Source organism: Pithys albifrons, chromosome 7 (genome assembly GCF_047495875.1).
Source record: "Pithys albifrons albifrons isolate INPA30051 chromosome 7, PitAlb_v1, whole genome shotgun sequence".
Taxonomy (NCBI): Eukaryota; Metazoa; Chordata; class Aves; order Passeriformes; family Thamnophilidae; genus Pithys; species Pithys albifrons.
The window spans coordinates 60214545-60232234 of record NC_092464.1 but is presented as its reverse complement, the minus strand read 5'-3'; the positions used below and the strand labels follow the sequence as shown (position 1 = coordinate 60232234).

The window sequence follows — 17690 nt, the reverse complement described above, 5'->3', positions numbered from 1 at the left end:
TCCCCCAGGGGTGCTTGGGGCAAATTTCCCCCTACTCCCTGCCCAGGGCTCTGCTGCCTGGAGCTGTCCCTGCCAGCAGCTGCTTCCCTGTGCCCAGGGCTGGGCCCTGGCAGTGCTCCCAGAGCCCATCCCAGCCCTGGGTGCTCAGCTCTGCCTTGCAGAGCTTTCCCAGCACAGGGCACTGCCCAGGGGCAGCTCTGGCTGGGCAGGCTCTGATACCAGTGTCAGAGCAACCTGGAGGAGTCTGCAAAAGCAACACTGATGCTGCCTGTGAGCCACTCTGTGGTGGTTTGTGGAAGTCTCTGCTTTCTGCACCTCTAAAAGCAACAATTTAAAGGTTTTAGAGTCTCTTGCTCAGCTCAGAGTTGAATTTCTGTCTCATTTCCTACCCAGACAATCCAAAAGGGAAAAATTGTAAGAAAAGGAGTTTTCCCCATAAGACAACCCCCCTCATGCTGTGCTTCCTGCAAATGCCCCTGGGAATTTTTCTGCATTGATCTGGAGCTATATGTAGCCCTTGCCCCTACAGCACAATTTTGACAGTAGAAGGACCCTACCCTTCCCTAGAAGGGGTTGCTCCTTCCCCACAGCCCTTCTCCCCCAGCCCTGTGAGCAGCTCCCCAGGCTGGCTGAGAGCTGACCCTGGCAGGCAGCAGAGTCCCTGCCCCAGCAAAGCACCCTGGGCTGCAGGACCCTGCTCTGCACCACAGCCCTGGGCACCCCTGGCTGCAACCCCTGGCTAAGCAGCTCTTCCAAAGTGTCCCCCAACAGCCCCCTCCTCACACAACCCATCAGCTGGGGCTGGGCCAGCTTTAGGAGATGCCTCCAGGAGCTGCCCCTGCATTGCCCTGCACCCACAGACTCACCATGTCCAGCACTGCAAAGATTTCTCCTCCAAGAGCTCTGAGTCATCCTCCCAATGCTGAGCCCCTTTAAGCTCTGTCTGTGCCCTGCTGGTGTCCCTGAGCTGCCCTGGCAGTGCCCTGAGCCCTGCTGGGCTGTGCACAGGAGCTGCTCCTGGGCAGAGCTGTCTCTCTGCAGCGCTGCCCGCTTGCCAGGAGCTCCCTGTGTGCCAGGAGCCCGGCCCAGCTCAGCAGCACAGCAACAGCCCAGGGCATTTAATGGCCCTCTGGGGGGTTTGTGTTGTTTACATTAAACTCAGTCCATCAGAGTAAGTTCAAACAACTTCTCAATAACTCAAATTGACATTGAAACACTGAAGTTTCTTGTAGTGTTAATGGGTCCCACTGAGGAACAGGACTGAGAAAGTGTCCCCAGATTCCAGTTAGAGCAGAAAACTGGAGGCAGTGATGACAGTTACGGACAAGCAAGTCAAAGATGTCTCTCATAATGAGTTAAACTGGCTGTGTTTCAGAATTCAAATGTCCTAGCCTTGACCTCCAGCCCCTGAGAAGGGAGATCCATTCCCTTCCTAATTCCTCAGGGGTCTTCCTGGGGAACTGGCATGTGGGATGTGCAATGCCAAGGGCAGGAGGATGGGGTGGTACCTCCCAGGCTGCTGAGCAGGGACAAGGAGGCAATGAGGCCCCAGGGCTGCAAGGCTCACTTGTCTCCTCATGCCATCAGGGGCACACACAGCAGCCATGGCCAAAGGCCTGCACAAGTTGGCTCTCTTGGGGCCTTTCAGCTTCTGCACATCCCTGTCTCCTCTCCAGCCCAGGCTGTCCTACGGTGTCCATGCCCTGCCCCTTTCCCTGCAGGCTGTCGGCATCCCCCGGCTGCCCCACCTCGCTGGCCCCTTCCTGCACTGACATCTCTCCCTCCTCCCTGGCTCCTCCATAAAGCCTTGGGCTCATCCAGACCCTTTCTTTGTGACACTTTGTATCAGAGCACTTGTCTTGGAGTGAAATTCCTTTCTTCGCATGTCCAGTCTGCACCTCCAAGGTGCCCTTGGTGACATTATTTCTTTCTCATTCTGTTTCTAACTACAAAAATAAAAGCTCCACCACCTCTGAATCCACCACTTTGACACTGCAGGACCTCATGGAATCATGGGGTCATCGTGGAATCTCATGGATTTAAGGGACCTGTGTCTCAGTGCAGGGCCTTGAGTAGCACAAGGGACCAGTGTGACACTGTGGAACCTCATGGAATTGTGACACTGCAGAGTCTTATTGAAACAATGGGATCATTGTAACTCTGCAACCTCATGGAATTAAGGGCTCGTTGTGACTCTCCGCAGTGATGGAACAAAAGGGACACTCTGACACTTCAGAACCCCTTGGAATCAAAGGGTCATTTTGGTGCTCTGGGACCTTATGGAACTGAAGGGAACCTGGGACACTGCAGAACCTCATGGAATGAAGGGATCACTGTGACTTTGCAGGGCCTCATAGAACCAAAGGAGTCCTAGGATAGTGTGGCAGCTCATGGTGTCACAGAGGTAACAGAAGTTTTAGACAGAGTTTATTAGAGAAGATGTCTCATTGAGCTGTTGGGGCAGAAAGGACCCCTTGCTTTCTAAACTCCTCCTCAGAGAGGAGCCTGGGGGTGACTGAATCCAATCTTAGCCTCAGATTTACTGTGCAATTTAAATTTCAGGAATTATAGAGGTGTGATTGAATCACTTTTTTCCACAGGTTTTAAAAATGGCAAATCAGATCTATAGAATGAGTTATTTGTTATGAGAAATGAACAAACAAAAGAACAGACAAGTGAACAGATGAAAGATCTTAATCTTTTCCTTAAATATTCAGTACACTATGAAAAAGCTAAAAACCTCCTAGTAGAGTCTATTATAGCATAAAATAGTGCAGTGCACTGTGTCAAAGCAGTTATTTTAAAAGAGTTGTGTTGAAGCCAGCAAAAAGAAACTATCATTAAGCAGAGATTGATGTAACTCTCACACAACTAAAGAGGGGAGATCTCTCTCCTTCCCTTAACCCCTGGGCAGTGACCATGAAGAGCCGTCCCTGCTTCATGGGAGAAGCTCCACATGCTTCAAGACAGTCTGTGAAAGGATCTGCCATATGGAAGTTGGACAGAGCTTTTAGAGCTATACAGTGAGGGATTGCTAGTCATGAATGTCCAGGCCAGTGAGCAGTTTATCTTCAGATCCTGTTCCAAAAAGCAGGATGTGCATTTGCAGTTTGGTGAACCAGGCTGGTTTTAGCAGAATTCAACACCCACACAGCCCCTTGGTGCCAGCAGTAACTCAGCCCAGAGAGCCTGCATTGTTTGCCTTCTCTAAGTGGATTCTGGGCCTGATCAGGGCAGAACATCCTGCCATGGTCCATAAGGCTCTGCAGTGCCACAAAGGCCCCTTGATGCCATGAGGTTCCAAAATGTCCTGAGGTTCATTTGATTCCAGGAGTCCCCACAAGTCACAAAGGCCCCTTGGTTCCATGAGGTTCCACAGTGCCCCAGGGTCCCTTTGTCTCCATAAGGCTCTTCACAAGTCACTATGGCCCGTTGATTCCATGAGGTTCCAGTCTCCCAGGGTTTCTTTGGTTCCATTAATCCCTGCAATGTCACAATGGCCTTTGATTCCATGAGTGTTGCTGCCGCTAATTCTGGTGGTCTGAAGGACAACCCCCACAAGTTTCGTTTTCACCTTAAAAGGACATGTTTCCAGCCTTAACCTATGGAATCGGACATCTGTACCTGGGGCGGGGTCACTTGAGGTCATATATACCTGTGTTTTTGAATAAACTTTGGATTTGCTTGAACATCACATTGGTGTGCGCAGTCTCACTAGGCCCTGGTTTGCAACAATTGGTGGACCCCAGCGTGTCTCAGAACATGGAAGCCACCTGCAGACCTGCCTAGAACCTTAAGGAGAAGCCTCCGAGAGCTTCTGTCTCCCGTAAACTTGGGAGTTTTTTGTAGTGGCCTAGACAGCTGCTGAAAGAACGTGGACTGAAAGAACGACGACCTTCAAACCGGTCAGTTAAAGAAACATGGGAAAATCCAATTCGACTGAAACGAACTTATTGCTTGATAAATTTGAAAAATTAGCTCGTGTTAAAAAAAACAAACATTGAAAGACAAGCATTACAGGAATTTTTGGACTGGTGCCTTAGTCGGGGGCACTTAACCGATGCCAGCTCCACGTTTTCCATAGACTTGTGGGACAATATTGGGGCAGATTTGTGGAATTTAGTGCAAACTGCTCCCGAAGAATTTGTGCCACTTACTCCGTCATATGCAGCTGTAACGAAAATGCTGTTAGAGGTAGAACGAGCCCATAAAAACCTCAAGCTACCTGAGAGAAAGGAAAAAAGCCTCTTCTGTAGGGCGGTTTTTCTCCTGAACATCCTTCTGCAACACCATGGGCACCGCCGCTCGCGGAACCCCCGTCGTGGTACCCCTCTGCCACACCGCTGCTGCCTGTGCCGCTCGTGGAACCCCCGCCATGGTACCCTTCGGCACCGCCCGTGCCGCCCGTCGGACCCCCACTGCCGTTCCCTTCGGCATCGCCGCCGCCCTATCCACAAGCGCGGAGCCCAGAGCCGAGCCGCGGAGCCAGCGCTGTAACATTCCCGTACCCACACACGGCACCGTGTACTCCCGCTCCGGAAAACCCGGCAAGACCACAGCAACCATGGAATCAAAGCTTTTCCACGCCGTTCGTCGCCGCGAAAAGCCAAGAAGTCGTCTTTGCACCGCCTTACAACTACCAAGAAACAGCCTATGCACAGCAAATGAGACCACCGGCTGCCGCTGTAGAAGCAGCCGGACCTCAGCAGCAACTTGGAACCCCACGAGACACGCCGCAGAAAACCAAACCGTGAGTGACTTTTATTTAAACCCCAACTCCGAGAAAGTGCGATGGGGAATGCCCTCAGCCGAGAGAGACATGTGGAGGGGGGGACAAACCCCGTGGAGTTTCTCTCCCCCTGTCCATCCACCTTCGGCGCCGGCACTGCCGCCGCTGCCGCCAATGCCCTGCGGGTACCTCGGGGCTGGGGTCGCCCCGCCGCCATGCTCCCCGCCGCCCTGCGGGTACTCTGGAGTCGCTCCGTTGCGGCAAGAGGCGGCCGCGAGAGACATTTCAGCAGGACTCGAAACCGCGTGGCCAGGAAAACAGAGAGACCACGTGATGGCAAAGCCCACGAAATCAAACAAAGGAACGGCGCGCCCTTACCACGAGGCGCCAGGACCGCCCAACCCCCCTCCCTACTGCCTGCCAATCACAGCGCATGCGCCAGGCGCGGGTCCGCCGCAGCCCGCAGGGGCCAGAGTCGGCTCCGAATTCGCCTGCCCCTGGGGTGGATCAGTTCCCGCGCCACCCCCACCACCTCCTGCGTGGATCGACTGCGTCATGGAGAGGGGAGAGACTCCTCCCCAGTGGAGCGGAACCCGCGGAGCTCCCCCTGGTCGTTCCCTTCACTGTGCGCCATTCACAGCGCAAGCGTCCCGAGAACGAGTTCCCACAGCGCCAGTCGTGCAGGACACAAGCTCTGCAGCACCAGCGGGGACTCCCTCCCCGATAGCCTCGCGCTGCCCGCAGCTGCCAGCACCGGCACTGGAACCCCCCGCACCGGTAGGGACGTGCCCTGCGCCGGCAACCTGGTACCTGCAGCCTCCATCACCGACAGCCACACCCACCAGCTGTATCCCAGAACGGAGAGCAAAAGAAAAAGAAGCCTCTGTTTGGGACATGCTGGGGGGAGCTGGGAATCACGATGTAGTAAAAAAGGGATTTGAAAGATCCAAAAATGCTGCTTTAGCTGTCTTTTCTAACCTTCCTAGAACAGGGAAGCCTCTGGTAACTCAAAAGACCATTTCAGAAGCCTTCACAACTATGGTCAAGCCAGATAAAAAGCATCTAGCCACCATAATTCAAAGGGTAGTTAAATCCAGAGAGCATCTAAGTGTATCTCTTGCACTTGTAACTTGTCTTGTTGCTGTTACTAATCAGAATGTATGGATAATGCTTTCTCAACAGGCAAATCTAAAAAAATTCTGCTCAGATAACATGGTTAAAGCAGGAGAACCAAACAAAGTGTGCCTTATAGGAACACCTTATCATAACATCAAAGATTTCATTCCTTTTGGTGTTGAGGAAGCAAAAGTGTCCTGCAGTGGTACTGGAGAAACCATAGCAGACATCATATGGCAATTGAATACTTCCTTAGAGAGAGATCCGCAAGAGCTAAGGTTAGTAGGAGCTCTCCCTGGAAATGAGTCATGTGTTGAATTTCACTCTGTGCATTCCAGTGTATCTGAATGGTCAAACAAACACTGGTCACAGCAATATTTTCCTGTGGGAAGCACAGATGTCACTCCTCATAATAAGAGTTACACCAATAGCAGTTGGTGTTGGAATGTTGTTGGTTCACAAAATACAAGTTACGCAAAAACAAGATTGGTTCACACAAAAGGTAACCAGAGAAGAGCGTTGCCTCCTGGATATTTCTTAATTTGTGGTAATAGAGCATGGCCTGGAATACCTGCCCAGGTAAAAAGTGGACCTTGTTACTTCGGCAAGCTGACCAAATTTACACAATCAATACAAGAGCATGTTAAGTGGTCTAGTCCTCAAGCTGAGGAAAACACCACAGAACATTGGAGTGATACAGGACATTTGCTAGCAGCAGTTTTTTCCCCAGTTGGTGTAGACAGAGCATTAGGTTTAGTGCAAATGCTTAACTACTGGGTGCAGGAGCAACTAAACATCATTGCCAAAATGCTTAATGATTTCTCAACAGATGCTGATAGGATAGAACAAGCAGTATTACAAAACAGAGAAGCCCTAAGATTCTTGTTGAAGATTCATGGTTACCAATGTGAAGAGTTTAAAGGAATATGTTCCACAGAATTAAGCAAACACTCCAAAGAAGCACAAGCAGTGAAAAATAATCCTGACAAGCTAACAGCTAACATTTCTCCTTTAAAGAAATGGGTTCATTCCCTAAGCCTAATAACCTGGCAAGAAGCAGCACTGATTCAAGGAGTATTGATCCTATTTGTTATTATGATTTGTTTGATTGTTCTTATTTGCAGGACTACTCAGTAACTGTCCAATCAAACAAGAACAGTCCAGTTCAAGAGCATGTTGTTTAGCCTATATTTTGAAATTCTGTTAATTTTCAGTTAAAGTGCAGTTTTGACCTTATTGCACTGCCAAGTTGCCCAGCAGGCTGTAGGGATAAGGACACCTGTCCCCTCAGCTGCTGAACATTTTCTGCAGAATGTAAGTGGTTATGTTTAGCCTTTGTGAATTTTCTCTGTAAATTCACACTTGTTTGCTGCTTTACCAGGCGTATAAGGTGACTGAAAATCAAAGCTTCATTCTCAAGCCTCTGTGATGGCCACACAGAGGTTCTGGGAATGGACCTTGAACTTGAACATAAGGAGATCTAGTTCAGCTGGACTGAACTTGCTTCTTTACTAAGTTAAGTCACTCTGCACTCTTGGACACTTTGCACAAAGTTCAATAAAATTTGTAGTTTGTTTACAGTGGTCTGTGCGGTGACGACTGCACAGGAAGGACCACAATTTCACGCGTGAAAGAAAAGTTTCTTGTTTTGCACTAGTTGCAATATGCATGATACATGTCTTAGTCATGTATTAGTTTGTGTGAGTTTACAAAGGTTACTGTACCTCCTTCCAAAAGTCTATTTTGAAAAGAGAGGGGGAGGTAGGGATGTGTAACCTGCAAATACCCTGTTAAGTCTTGAATTAGCAAAATTTAAGACTTTCAAAATGTTATTTCTCAATTTTAAAAATTTTCAGCCTTTCTGTTCAAGTTGCAATATGCATGATGTGTATTATGTTGTTTGCATTTTTGCTTTGTTCTTTGAAACAAAAGGGGGAGATGTTGCAGCCCGATTCAGGTGGGTCTGGAGGACCACGTTACAAGTTTCGTTTTCACCTTAAAAGGACATGTTTCCAGCCTCAATCAATTGGAGTCAGACCACCGCACCTGGGGCGGGGTCACTTGAGGTCATATATACCTGTGTTTTTGAATAAACTTGGGATTTGCTTGAACATCACATTGGTGTGTGCAGTCTCCCTAGCGCCTGGTTTGCAACACTGGTGCCTCCTCTGAACTCGCTCCAACAGCTCCATGTCCTTGCTGTGCTGGGACCCCAGAGCTGGAGGCAGCTCTGCAGGTGGGGCAACATCCAACCAGGTGTGTTCCAGCAAGGACAGTGTGGAACCTTCTGGAACCAAAGGGGACATTGTGACACCACAGAACCTCCTGGAATTCAAGGGATATTATGAGACAACAGAACCTCCTGAAATCATAGGACAATTGTGACAAATGGGGCCTCATGGATCCAGAGAAACCCAGAGATATTTTGGAACCTCCTGGAATGAAGGGGCCTTTGTGACACTGCAGAGGGTTATGGAGCCCAAACTACCCTGGGGCCGCTGCTGAACACCATGGAATCAAAAGTCCATTGTGATTCTGAAGGGATTAATGGAACTGAAAGAACCCTGGGAGACTGGAACCTCCTGGAATCAAGGGGCCATTTTGACACTGAAGAGCCTTATGGAGCCAAAGGGACCCTGGGGCACTGTGGAACCTCATGGAACTAAGAGGCCTTTGTGACTTGTGGGGACTCCTGGAACCAAATGAACCTCAGAACATTTTGAAACCTCATGTCATCAAGGGGCCACTGTGACACTGCAGAGCCTTATGGACCATGACAGGATGTTCTGCCCTGATCAGGCCCAGAATCCACTCAGAGAATGCAAACAATGCAGGCTCTCTGGGCTGAGTTACTGCTGGCACCAAGGGGCTGTTTGGGTGTTGAATTCTGCTAAAACCAGCCTGGTTCACCAAACTGCAAATGCCCATCCTGCTTTTTGGAACAGGATCTGACAGAGAAGCTGCTCACTGGCCAGGAAACATGTGACCAGCAATCTCTGACAGTGTAACTATAAAAGCTCAGTCCAACTTCCATATGGCAGATCCTTCCACAGACTGCCTTGAAGCATGTGGAACTTCTCCCATGAAGCAGGGATGGCTCTTCATGGTCACTGCCCAGGGGTTAAGGGAAGGAGAGAGATCTGCCCTCTTTAATTGTGTGAGAGTTACATCAGTCCCTTTTTAATGATTGTTTCTTTTTGCTGCTTTTGATCAACTGCATTAAAATAATTGTTTTGATAAAGTGCACTGCACTATTTCATGCTATAATATACTCTACTAGGAGGCTTTAGCTTTTCCAGAGTGTATTAAATATTTAAGAAAATATCTGTTCACTTGTCTACTGTTCTGTCTGCTCATTTATCATAATATATAATGCAATTTATATAAGTGGATCTGATTTGCCATCATTAAAACCTGTGAGGAAAAGTGATTCCATCACCCCTCTATAATTCCTGAAATGACCCCTTGATTCCATGAGGTTCCACAGAGTGACAATGAATCCATTGTATCAATAAGACTCTGCAGTGTCACACTGGGCTGTTCATTCCATGAGGTTCCACAGTGTCCCAGTGGTGGTGTCAGAGATGGTGGAGCTTTTCTTTTTGTGGTCAGAAATAGAATGAGAAAGAAATAATGTCGCCAATGGCATCTGGGAAGGTCCAGACTGGACATGTGAGGAAAGAAATTTCTCTCCAAGACAAGTGCTCTGATACAAAGCATCACCAAGAAGGGGTCTGGGCCAGCACAAGGCTTTGTGTGCCAAGGCAGAGCCAGGGAGGAGGGAGAGATGTCAGTGCAGGAAGGGGCCAGCGAGGTGGGGCAGCCGGGGGATGCCGACAGCCTGCAGGGAAAGGGGCAGGGCATGGACACCATAGGACAGCCTGGGCTGGAGAGGAGACAGGGATGTGCAGAAGCTGAAAGGCCCCAAGAGAGCCAAGTTGTGCAGGCCTTTGGCCATGGCTGCTGTGTGTGCCCCTGATGGCATGAGGAGACAAGTGAGCCTTGCAGCCCTGGGGCCTCATTGCCTCCTTGTCCCTGCTCAGCAGCCTGGGAGGTGCCACCCCATCCTCCTGCCCTTGGCATTGCACATCACACATCCCAGTGCCACAGGAAGAGCCCTGAACAAAATGGGAGGGACTGGATCAGCCTTCCGAAATCCTGGAGGTCACGGCTGTGACCTTGGGATTCATGAAACGCTTCCTAATTTCCTCAGCATCAGAGTGACCTTGTCCATCTTTGTCATCATTTTCTACAACTTTAGTTTCTAACTGTAATCTGGGGACACTTTCTCAGTTAGGTCCCTCAGAGGGATCCATGAACAACAAAAGAAACTTTAAAGTTTGATTCAGACTTTGCTTTCTCATGAGGTTCCTGCAACTTTCCTCACGGTCTGATGTTCAGGGACTCAGCACCAAACCCCCCAGAGGGCCATTAAATGCCCTGGGCTGTTGCTGTGCTGCTGAGCTGGGCCGGGCTCCTGGCACACAGGGAGCTCCTGGCAAGCGGGCAGCGCTGCAGAGAGACAGCTCTGCCCAGGAGCAGCTCCTGTGCACAGCCCAGCAGGGCTCAGGGCACTGCCTGCACACACCCAGGGCAGAAAAGCAGGGCAGAGAGAGGTTACAGTCTGGGATGTGAGGAAAGTTGAGAGGAAGATCCACAGAAGAGGAATCTTTCCAGGCTCTCACACGGTAAGTCTGCATGAAGGGCAATGTATGTGCAGTCTGTGGGAAGATCTCCCAACGCTGGCACATCCCACAGCCTGGGGGGTCTCTAATGTGGGATATCACAGTGTCTCTGGTGCTGAAGAGGAGGACGGGCTGCAAAGCAGGGACTCTCTGCTGCACCATCCCAGGGACATCCCAGCAGGGTTCCCTCCTCCCAGGGATGGCTGCACGGTTTGAATCCAGGTTGTGCCACCCAGGCTCTCCCAAACTGTCCTGCAGAGCAGGGTCCTGCACCCCAGGGTGCTGTGCCAGGGCAGGAGCTCTGCCACCTGCCAGGGGCAGCTCTCAGCTGGTCTGGGGAGCTCCCTCAGTGCTGGGGGAGAGGCTGTGGGTGGAAAGAGCAAACCCTGGCAAGGCAGGGCAGGGCAGGGCAGGTTTATTCAGCTATCAAGTGAGAGTTTCATAGGTGAGGACTGCTTACAGAACCAGAGCACTGCAGGATATTTTCCATGGGATACTTCAAGGAGAAGGTGAAAGGAGGGATTTCTATCAAGCTCTCAAGCCACATACCTGGTGGTTTGTCATGCAGAGGGAACACTGAGGAGCTGCACAGGGGCTGAGAACTACCTGGCATTGTTGGTGTCTGGGAGGTGGCACAGCTGGCTCAGGGTGACACTGCCCTGAGTGCCCACCTGGTTCTGCCCTGGCTTCTCCCAGCCGGACCCTCAGTGTGCATTTCCTTTTTCCTCAACTAGCTCATGTTCCTCGGGTTGTTTCCTCCTTCTCTCAGTCAGGTTCACTGGGAATGGGAGTTCAAGCTACAGAGTCAATTACTGATCTTGTGATCCCCCTCAGGCAGGTGGGTCCCTGGGAATGAGACATTCCAATTTTCCTCTCACCTGTGGGGCTGTCAGTAGTGAATTCTGTGTGCCTGGAGAATGAGGTGTGTTTCCCAGAATCAAACCCCATTGTCAGGACACTTGGCTCTTCTCTGAGATGTCCTTCCAAGCTGGGAGCTGCCCTCAAGAATGCAAACCATCTTCATAGCACAATTGTGTTATCTGAAATCCCCAGTGTAGAGAGGCAGAGATGCTCTGCCCATCCCAGGAAATGCTGTTGAGTTGGCGAGATGAGCCATGTGTGTCCTTGAGACCTTGAGCCAGGCTGAGACATTGAGTGGTCTGTGATGGATCTCTCTGCTCTCAACAGTGTCTAGTGGAATTTCAGACAAAAATGGGAGTGTGATCACTCTCTGTCTGAGGAAGGTCCAAGTCCAGGGCAGCTGAAAGAAGGCAGAGGGACAGAGCAGCTCCCCTCACTCTGCGCTAAGCCACAGACATGGTCCTGTTTGGAAGCCCTGCTCTGCTCTTTCTCAGGGCAGCACAAATGCTGAGGGGTTCTGCCATCCAGGAAAACTCCACAGGGAAGATGAGGGGAGTCAGAAACAAAACACCCAAACCTCTGAAACTGTCTTCTGGAATCCTGAAATCTTCTCAAAACTGGGAGTGCAGATGCCCATGAGAACTTTTGCTTTAGGAGCAGTTTCATCTGACACAGCTGAACACCAGGATGGGCCCTGCCCCCACCATGGCCATGACCCCCCTGGAGCAGAGCAGGGCTGACCCTCACAGCCAGTGGGCAGAGGGGCTGCTCCTCATGGGAAATGTAGTGAGCACCAAGCAGGGCTCCAGCTATGGATATGAAGCAAAGTTTCCTGAAAAAGGAAAAGTGGGGAGTGTGAGCAGAAGGGAAAGGGGTATTGGGAAATGGCTGTGACTCTTTCAGAAATATCTCATCTGATTTGTCACTGTTATTTCCTCCTTGGACAGTGCCCCACCTCCAGAAGCAGCAAATGCCCAACAGCAGCTCCATCAGCCAGTTCCTCCTCCTGCCATTGGCAGACACGCGGCAGCTGCAGCTCCTGCACTTGTGGCTCTTCCTGGGCATCTCCCTGGCTGCCCTCCTGGGCAACGGCCTCATCATCAGCGCCGTAGCCTGCGACCACCACCTGCACACCCCCATGCACTTCTTCCTGCTCAACCTGTCCCTCACAGACCTGGGCTGCATCTGCACCACTGTCCCCAAAGCCATGCACAACTCCCTCTGGGACACCACAACCATCTCCTTCATGGGATGTGCTGCACAGGTGTTTTTTTATTTCTTCTTCATGTCAGCAGAGTTTTCCCTCCTCACCATCATGTGCTACGACCGCTACGTTGCCATCTGCAAACCCCTGCACTACGGGACCCTCCTGGGCAGCAGAGCTTGTGCCCACATGGCAGCAGCTGCCTGGGCCAGTGGCTTACTCAATGCTCTGCTGCACACAGCCAATACATTTTCCCTGCCCCTGTGCCAGGGCAATGCTCTGAGCCAGTTCTTCTGTGAAATCCCCCAGATCCTCAAGCTCTCCTGCTCACACTCCTACCTCAGGGAACTTGGGCTCATTTTGGTTAGTGCCTGTTTAGTGTTTGGCTGTTTCATTTTCATTATTTTCTCCTATGTGCAGATCTTCAGGGCTGTGCTGAGGATCCCCTCTGAGCAGGGACGGCACAAAGCCTTTTCCACATGCCTCCCTCACCTGGCCGTGGTCTCCCTGTTTCTCAGCACTGCCATGTTTGCCTACCTTATGCCTCCCTCCATCTCCTCCCCATCCCTGGATCTGGCCCTGTCAGTTCTGTACTCGGTGGTGCCTCCGGTACTGAACCCCCTCATCTACAGCCTGAGGAACCAGGAGCTCAAGGATGCCCTGAGGATAATGATGACTGGGTGCTTTTCAGTAGCAAGAATTTGCCAGTTTTCTTCTGTACAGTGTTCACAATAAAACTCATAAAAGGCTCACCTTGCCTTCCCAGGTTTTTCTTGGTGGCCAGTGTGTTCTTTTTGTCATAATGTTGTGCTCAATGAAATTATTTTATTCATTCTCTCATCTAAATTTATTTATTTATTCATTCTCATTTATTTTGTTCATTCTCTCATCTAAATTTATTTATTTATTAATTAATTTAATTTATTTTTTTCTCATTTATTAATTTAACACTTTCAATCTTTATTTGAGTAATCGTTCTATCTTTATTTAAAGAAAATAAACACTCTTGCAGTAGCCTTGCTTATCTGATCCTTTTCCTTTGAGACCTTTAGGGATCTACTGGCCAGTTCCATGTGTGCAGAGAGGGGCAGAAGAGTCCCAGCACAGCAGCACTGCCAGGGAGCACCATCACTGGGCCTTTGCTGACCTGCTCTCTTTCCACTTGTACACTCTCCTGCAGAGCCCCTGGGCTGGACTAAGGCCTTGGTCCTCTGCCAGCTGGGACACAGACCTGCTGCATGTCTAAAGTAAACAATTTTCGGCGGAGAGAAAGGACTTCACCAACAAGCTTATGAAGTTTATAGTGAAGACCTTTTATTACACAAAGCACACAGTTTATTTAGGGTTAGGACTACAGCTTATTGGCTAAAAGAGTTAACACACCACCATGCCAGATACTTCAATTGGTTAAAGCCTATCTCTCACAAGTCCCATGTTTATATTATTTCATCCTGGCTGTTTTCGTGTCTAAGCAGAGTCCTGTGAATTCCTACTATGTGAATTCTTGGGGAGTAACCTCCTCCCTACCAGCCAGCAGCAGCTGAGCTCCTTGCTGCTTCTGGCTGACAGCTGAGTCTCACAGGGTTTTCTGTAGATCTGAATTGCTCACTTTTGATTTTACTGTAACAACAAATCCCCTTTCTTTATTTTGAGCAATTCAGATTTATAGCATTGACTTGTGAAGTGAGTCTACAACACACTACAACAGGCAAAGCAATAGAACTGAGACAAGTACAGTGACTAAAACAATTGTTAGGCCTTCTTTCAGAAAATTGAAGAACCAACCATTAAATCTCAGCCTTTTCAACCAAGTATCAAAAGCAGATGATGTTACCATTGGCTTTTTCATATAGTCTTTTAGCTATCTTAAATCTGCATGAAAAGACACTGAATGATCTGACAAGTTCATGCAGCACATCCATCAAATTCCTCAAAACTAAGGCCTGGAGCTAAAAGTTGTGCTGAAAAAAAAGAATATCAAAAGCAACTTTAATTTGCAACAATACATGCCTAATTCTATCTACATCAGTGGCAAGACAAGGCATCTAAATTCTTCAGGTAATTATTTGACCTTTAAAGATGCATTCATCAGTCATTTCAGACATCAGAGAACAGATACACAGACAGACACAGTTATCCTGACAATTCTTTGTAATTGTGCCACAAAAATGGCAATAGCACTTCAACATGGCCCTTTAGGAGAAGGCTACTGCACCTGATAGCAGCAGCACTTCAGCTTGGCCCTTGGCTGAAAGCTGCTGTGCCTGATGGTAACTGCAGCACAACTGTCTCCATCAAAAAATTCACCAAAAAAATCTACAAGTCATTTTTAGAGCAATTTGTTTAGCTACTTCATTTATCATTTGTTGATCTTGACTTGGTTTGTACTTGCAGTTCTGTCACTTCTAGTACTTTATTCTTTTTCTGATGTTAATGTCACAAGTGTTCTCCCCCGATTTTTTTTTTCAGATCCATAAAATTATTTATTTATTATCATCTTTCTTTGTCTCTTTCTGCTTTTTCCATAGTTTTCTCCCCCTTTTTATTTTTAGAATATGTAGTGAAAGTACTAATTGACAATACACTTAAAAGCTATAAATGCAACCTTATTCTAATGACTTAACCAAATTAGCGTTACTCTGCTAACTCAATTAACACTTTAAATCTTAACTTATTCTGCTTAACATCTTAATTTATTAACAAATTAAAAACACCATTCGATTTTACCTAAAATCCTTATTTTCTTAAGAAATTAAAAATAATATTCTATTAGCTTAACAACTTAACTATCTTAACAAAAGAAGAAACTTTATCCTATCTGCTTAACATCATTATCTGTAGCAAATGAAAAAACATTCCTGCAGGCATTGTCAGTGATGCATCAAGAAACTTAAGAAACCTTAACAGAAATATAACAACACTACACAACATTATTTCTAAAAACTGGTTATGTTGCATCAAGTCTTAAATTCATAAAAAACAGAGCTTAACATTTCTTATTCTTATCATTCTAGTCTTACCTGTGGTAAATATGCATTCTTGTATTTAAAAGAACATATCCTAACCAATCTAATGCTACATAACTAAAACCATTCTCTGGTTTAATTCACTGCAGAACTCCTAAAAAGAGCTTTTTGAAAATGCCTAATACTAACAAATGGAAACACATCAATTATTATCAGCTGTTATGAATTTTGAATCCGAAGGTTCAAATTAAAAGCTCAATCAGTCACTCAGATGTCCTGGTAACTGATCTTGATTCAGTCAGAGGAAACTGGCTGTTCTTATCCATCGCTGACTTCAACCTGTGGAGACCAAAATAGAAACTTTTCTCCAAATTATTAAAAGCTGACAACATTCTATAACTTTAAACAAAAGCTAAATTAACAAAGAAATCAATCCAACAGATCTCTTTGAGGCTTCTCTGTTGCTCTCTGAATTGCTGGAGAAAGATGCTGCATTCTGTCTGTGCATGATGTACTGTAAGGCTGTGACACGGGGCACCAGGTGCCTGTGTCCCGCTGTCTCGAAGGCAGCTGGGCTGATGTTTGTTAGAGCGAGGTCACTCAAGCTGCTCTCTGGGTCACTGACAGGCTCGCAGACTGTCAGGGGTGTGCTGGAACAACAACAACCAGAGTCCTGTGCGAGACTACATTACCCAGGGGTCTGTGCAAGGAGCTGATGTCGCATGCAAAGCTCCGCCTGCCCACGGTGACATCTCCGAGGGACCCGCCTCCCTCCCCATCCCATCTCAGAGTGGCAGCGCCACTTTCAAATTTCGCAGCAAAAATACTCTCAGCATCGAAAAGCTGGAATAGGGGTTTTTTTGTTTCTGCAAGCACAGTTCTCCTCCCAATTCCCGTGTCGCGCTGTCCTTCTGTCTTGTGCCAATTCCGGGTCTCCTCGCAGGGCAGCGAGGACGGCGGGGGCGGGTGGCGGGCGGGAGCGGCGGGGGGTGCAGCGATCCCCGAACGAGGTGGGAGCTGGACCCGCACAGCGGCTGCCAGGGCTGGGGGGTGGAGGCGGAGGGAGCGAGAAGAGGCGGCGGGACGCGGAGCGGGGGGGGCAGTGCCCTCGCAGCCGGAGCCACAACGGAGCCACAGCGAGAGCCGGCGGGAGCGGGGGGAGAGGCGAGGCGTCCCCCAGAGCCTGCGCGCGACCTCCAGAGGTGTCCCCCAGGTCGGCCCGCAGCAGAGAGGGGGGCGGCGGGAGCGAGAGCCGATCGCGGCCAGCGCGGAAAACCGCGGCACTCCCTTCGGTTCTAATGTCCCGCAACACATCCCTTGCAAGTTTTTCCTATCTCTGAGTTTCCCACGTAAACAGCTTAAACACCGTAACATCGGGAAAAAAGTCTCTATCTTGTGCCCACTTTCAAAACTACTTTAAAGTCCAAAAATTATGGCAAATCCCTTTCTTAGAAAGGATATAAATGGAAGAGCTTATCCCCATCTCTTCCTCAACCGCTTGCCCACCTGAATTTTTAAACAAGATTTTCCGGACGACTTTTCCTGTCGCTCCATGACGCGTCTTTTCTGTCTCAGGCTCCGCGGGCCACAGCGGTCCTGCCTGACCACCGGGGCAGTGGTCCCTCTCGGTTGGAAACTTCTCCGCCTCATCCTCGTCTCCTACTGCTTCTTCTTCAGGGTGCAGGGGTAGGGAAACGCAGCCATCCCAGGGAATATCTTCCTCATGCCCGAGGGTATCAGCCGTATTCGGGTGCCAGTTAAAGTAAACAATTTTCGGCGGAGAGAAAGGACTTCACCAACAAGATTATGAATTTTATAGTGAAGACCTTTTATTACACAAAGCACACAGTTTATATGGGGTTAGGAGTACAGCTTATTGGCTAAAAGAGTTACACACCACCACGCCAGATACTTCAATTGGTTAAAGCCTGTCTCTCACAAGTCCCATGTTTATATTATTTAATCCTGGCTGTTTTCGTGCCCCCGCAGAGTCCTGTGAATTCCTACTATGTGAATTCTTGGGGAGTAACCTCCTCCCTACCAGCCAGCAGCAGCTGAGCTCCTTGCTGCTCCTGGCTGATAGCTGAGTCTCACAGGGTTTTCTATAGATCTGAATTGCTCACTTTTGA

The 17690-nt window shown here is 48.8% G+C and overlaps 2 protein-coding genes across 2 annotated transcripts in view; both read left to right on the top strand.

Annotated features, from left to right (window-relative positions):
• The window catches only part of LOC139673810 (zinc finger protein 850-like), a 1066517-nt gene that overhangs the window by 523603 nt on the left and 525224 nt on the right, over positions 1-17690 (top strand). The window lies entirely within an intron of this gene.
• LOC139674294 (olfactory receptor 14J1-like) lies at positions 12362-17251 on the top strand. Its single transcript, XM_071560482.1, has 3 exons — positions 12362-13312; positions 16505-16866; positions 17137-17251. Exons 1-3 carry the CDS (start codon positions 12362-12364, stop codon positions 17249-17251), a joined length of 1428 nt encoding a protein of 475 aa, XP_071416583.1.

Bases quoted from the DNA above. Each gene is read 5' to 3' on its own strand.
- LOC139674294 (XM_071560482.1), top strand. From the start codon at position 12,362: ATGCCCAACAGCAGCTCCATCAGCCAGTTCCTCCTCCTGCCATTGGCA. The intron at 13,313-16,504 runs GTACAGTGTTCA...GTCTCCTCGCAG, and splicing joins GAATTTGCCAGTTTTCTTCT to GGCAGCGAGGACGGCGGGGG. The intron at 16,867-17,136 runs GCAACACATCCC...TTTCTGTCTCAG, and splicing joins CCCTTCGGTTCTAATGTCCC to GCTCCGCGGGCCACAGCGGT.